General features: G+C 55.5%; 1 protein-coding gene across 1 annotated transcript in view; it reads left to right on the forward strand.

Moving 5' to 3' along the window:
- The first annotated feature begins 22 nt into the window (after positions 1–22).
- KIF19 (kinesin family member 19) overlaps positions 23–4,138 on the forward strand; it is a 32,808-nt gene continuing 28,692 nt past the window's right edge. The window contains exons 1-2 of the mRNA XM_004709318.2: positions 23–58; positions 1,582–1,662. Coding sequence (XP_004709375.1) covers positions 23–58; positions 1,582–1,662 — 117 coding nt within the window. The remainder of the gene's footprint in view (positions 59–1,581; positions 1,663–4,138) is intronic.

The raw sequence follows: 4,138 nt of genomic DNA on the forward strand, positions 1-4,138 counted from the left end.
CTGGCCGTGCCCGCTGTCCACCATGAAGGACAGCGGAGACTCCAAGCACCAACTCATGGTAAGCGCCCTCCCTGCCTCCTTGAGGGGTCCCCCCCCACCCCGAGGACCCTGGGGTCAGGGCCCAGCCGGCCCAGCACGACTTTCGCCAAGTCTTGGGCGTTGGGTAGGAGCCATTATACTCATCGCCCTGAAGGCTGAAAAGTTAGCCCCTGCACACCATCCCACCAGGACCCCCCACCCCCAACCCCCAAGCCTGTGCGCAGAGGTCTTGTCCTGGCCCAGAAAGGCCAGCGTGGGCTTCACCTACTGCCGGGAGAAGAAGGGTGGGCCTGTAAGCCACCTCCATTTCCTGGTGAGCCAGAAGGCCGTCCCCCTGGTGGGAGGCGGTGGTGGGGGTGGTCACAGGAGGGCAGTCAGGAGTGCCAGGTGTCTGGGGCGCCCCCTCCCCCACCCCACAGGGTGGGGAGTGGCTGTGGGCACCCTAACTGTGCAGAGGAGGGGAGCAGACCGAGGTATCCCCAGGGCTAGGGTCTGAGATGGGCTCTGGAGCCGGGGCAGGGTGGGGACTGGGGGGCTGCAGGTTGGCACGGAGGTGGAGGTCCTCGCTGCAGGTCAGAGGTGATAAGGGGGAGAATCAGATTCCAAGGCGCCCCACACAGAAGTATGGGTGTGTGTGTGGGGGGTGGGGGGGGTGCTGTCTCCCTCTCCGCTCCCGCCCCACCCCCTAAGTCAGAGGTGCAGATGGGCCTGTGATGCCCAGCAGGTGGGTGGTCCTGTGACGGAGGATAACATGGATAGCATTACCTGCAGAGCCCCTCACAGGGTCCTCGGAGCCTGGGGTCCGGAATGTCCACTCTGGCAGTTTAGAATGTGCCTGAGTGACAGTAGGGTACTCCGTGGGCAGGGCCCGAAGGGCTCCCCCTCCTGACCAGGGAGGCAGTCATGGTGGTCTGACACGAGGGTCCTTCAGAGAAGGACGGTCATTACATTACATGGTGTGGGGTCCGTTCAGTTACACCCGCACGCTGGCCAGCAGGTGCTTCTTCCTGACCAGCAGTGGGGCCCTCCACTCTTTGAGGGAGACCCAGGCCCAGGATAGGAGGCCACCTTCTCTCAGAATACAGGGCAGAGGAAGCCCCATCCAAAGACGTAGCCCCAGAGTTGGAAAATGAGACCCCAGGTCCCTAAGATGGCCAGGGGCAGCCCTCAGGCCCCAGCCCCAGGCTGTCTGCCGCCCAGTCCACAGAGGCCAGCCTGACACCTCCCGCTGTGGGACATCCGCCACGGTGCACAGACAGCGCTGTCCTGAGACTCATCACCCAGGGGAGTCTGGGGTTTCAGTTGGGCCTGAGAAGCAGACAGCTCTCTCCCCTGGGGATGTCCCCTGGGTGCAGGCACCTGGAAGCGTCAGCGGCAGCCACAGCCCAGCACCCTCTGCCCTCAGCGCCTCAGCGGTGGCCTTGAATCACTGAGCCCTTTCAGACAAAGAAGCCAAGGGATGGCTAGACAGAGGAGACCCTCGGGGACCCCCTCTCGTGGTGTCCTGGTGCAGGGGCTGACCCTGGGGTCTGGCCTTTGCAGGTGGCGCTGCGGGTCCGGCCCATCAGCGTGGCAGAGCTGGAGGAGGGAGCTACCCTCATCGCCCACAAGGTGGATGAACAGGTACATGGCACCAGACCAGGGTCAGCCTGGGCTGCAGGGGTCCGAGCAGCCCCAGAGCCCCCCCACCACCACCACCACCCCCCCCTGTGAAGGCCCCCCGCGGCTGCTAGCACCGTCCTGCCTCTATTACTGCATGCTTAGTGGTCTTAAGGAAGTCCTGGCCTCTTCTTCCAGGAAACGTTCCTAGATTGACCCAAAGGGTGCTGCGCACCCCCGAGCCTGGGTGAACCCTAAAAAGTCCCATAACTGCCACGTGCCTGACTCTCCCACTTCACGTGTCTGCTCCCCCTGAAGCACGGACTTAGATCCTCTAGCGCTACTCACCTGGAGGGTTGGTGGTTTGAATCTATGCCGAGGTGCTGTGGAAGGAAGGCCTGGAGATCATCCACCACCATCAAGATCACAGCCAAGAACCCCTTAGGGGGCAGTCATGCTCTGTGACACGGGGTGCCATCAAGATCACAGCCAAGAACCCCTTAGGGGGCAGTCATGCTCTGCGACACAGGGTCACCATGGGTTGGGCTGGGTTTTCAGCTAAGCATGCTCAGGCTACAGAGTCCCTGGCTGGCTGGCTGCTCCCTTGGCCCTCACGGCCCCATGATGCGATGGGCAGGGACATTGCCATCCCTTTTACCTACCAAACAATGAAGTGACCAAGTACCATGACCTGCTGGGCACTGGGCTGGGAACTGGGGGAAGAGCCTGTGGCATCCTGGGTGTCCTTACAGCGCATATGGGGAGAGGGGACAATAACCTAAGGGGTGAAAAAACAAACTGTCGAGTAGATTCTGGCTCATAGCAACCCTACAGGACAGGGTAGAGCTGTCCCGGTGGGTTTCTGTGACTAGTTCTTTTTTGAAAACCAATTTTATTGGGAGCTCTTACAGATATTTTAACAGTCCGTAATTCAATTAGATCGAGCATAATTGTACAATTGCTACCACCATCAGTCTCAAAACATTTTCTTTCTTCTTGAACTCTTTGATATCAGCTCCCCTTTATCCCCTCCCCCCACCCTACCTCCCAGGAGCCCTTGTTATTATATTATGTATTGTTGTTATTATATATCTATTTTTTCATATCTTATCCCATCCAGTGTATCCGTCCACCTGCAATTCTGTTATTCATCCCCCTCGAGTGGAGCCCTAGAGTCATCATTGCTGTCAGCCCCTCCTTAGCCCCTTCTCCTCCCGTGCCCTCAGGGAATCAGTACTCCCGTTACTGTTTCTGAAGGGTTCTCTATCTTGGCTTTCATGCATCCAATGATCTTAATCATACAAATGAACATGCGCAGGTCTAACAAGATTAACGAGGCAAAACAAAGACCACAAAGGTAAGAGGAAGAAAAATTAAAGAACTAGAGGATTGTTACATTATATCGGTGCTATACTGCTCCCTGGATTTAGCATCCCTTCCGTGTGGCTCTTCTGTGAGGGGCTGTCCAATTATCTTACAGGTGGGTTTTGGGTCTCCACTTTGTCTATGCCCCTTCACGTCAATTTGATTGCTTGTTTTTTAACTTCTGATACCCGTCCCCATCAACACCTCATGATCACACAGGCTGCTGTGCTTCTTCCATGTGGGCTTTGTTACTTCCCTGCTAGATGGCTGCTTGACCCCAGATGCTATGTCTTTTCATAACCAGGCACCATCAGCTTTCTTTACACATTGGCTATGCACCCATTTTGTCCTCAGTGATCATGTTGGGAAGGTGAGTATCGTACAGTGCCACCTTACTAGAACAAACCATTCTTGTACTGAGGTCAGATTTTAAGTGGAGGCCCAAAGTCCATCTGCTTCCTTGTTGTATTTGCATGTATAGATATACATAGACAAACACACCTATATTTATAGATTTACCTGCATAAATATCGATATTTATACCTAGATATATCATTTTTACTTTCTTCTTCTCTCCTCTTTTTCTTTTTTCTTTCCACCTGGCCCACTACCATGTTTACCCATCATTCACCTCTCAGATACATTTCAATTGATCAGACACAACCAGGAACACTAGACCCTCCTCACCGTCGATTTTAGAACCCTTGTTCTTTCCCTGCCCCTGTCGTTATTGGCTCGCTGCTCACCTCCCCTCATATCCACCCCTCCCATGCCTGCCCTCCCCACTCCCCAACCGTCGCTGTCTCGTTTGGATTGCTTATCATGCCTCTCTTATAGCTAGATAGACGCCTAAAGAAAAGAGAGAGAGAGAGAGAGGGACCGTCCAAACAGTTCCCAGTCTAACTGTTGTCCTGACCCAGTGTAGATGAATATCCCTCTGATAAATAGCGAGCAGGCCCTATTAGCATCCATCAGTCCACCCCCTTTTCTTTCAGGGATCCGTAACCCCGGCATCCCCTTACCTAACAGCACGTGGACCCTGGTGGTCCTTGGCATTCGTGACCGGGAGGCGTGCCTCCTGCAAGTCCCCCTTGCTCTTCCTGCAGTCAGGGATGGATTAGTCTAGTGCCCCCCC

The sequence above is a fragment of the Echinops telfairi genome, unplaced genomic scaffold (assembly GCF_000313985.2).
Source record: "Echinops telfairi isolate 266 unplaced genomic scaffold, ASM31398v2 ScPeMD7_7458;HRSCAF=8496, whole genome shotgun sequence".
NCBI lineage: Eukaryota > Metazoa > Chordata > Mammalia > Afrosoricida > Tenrecidae > Echinops > Echinops telfairi.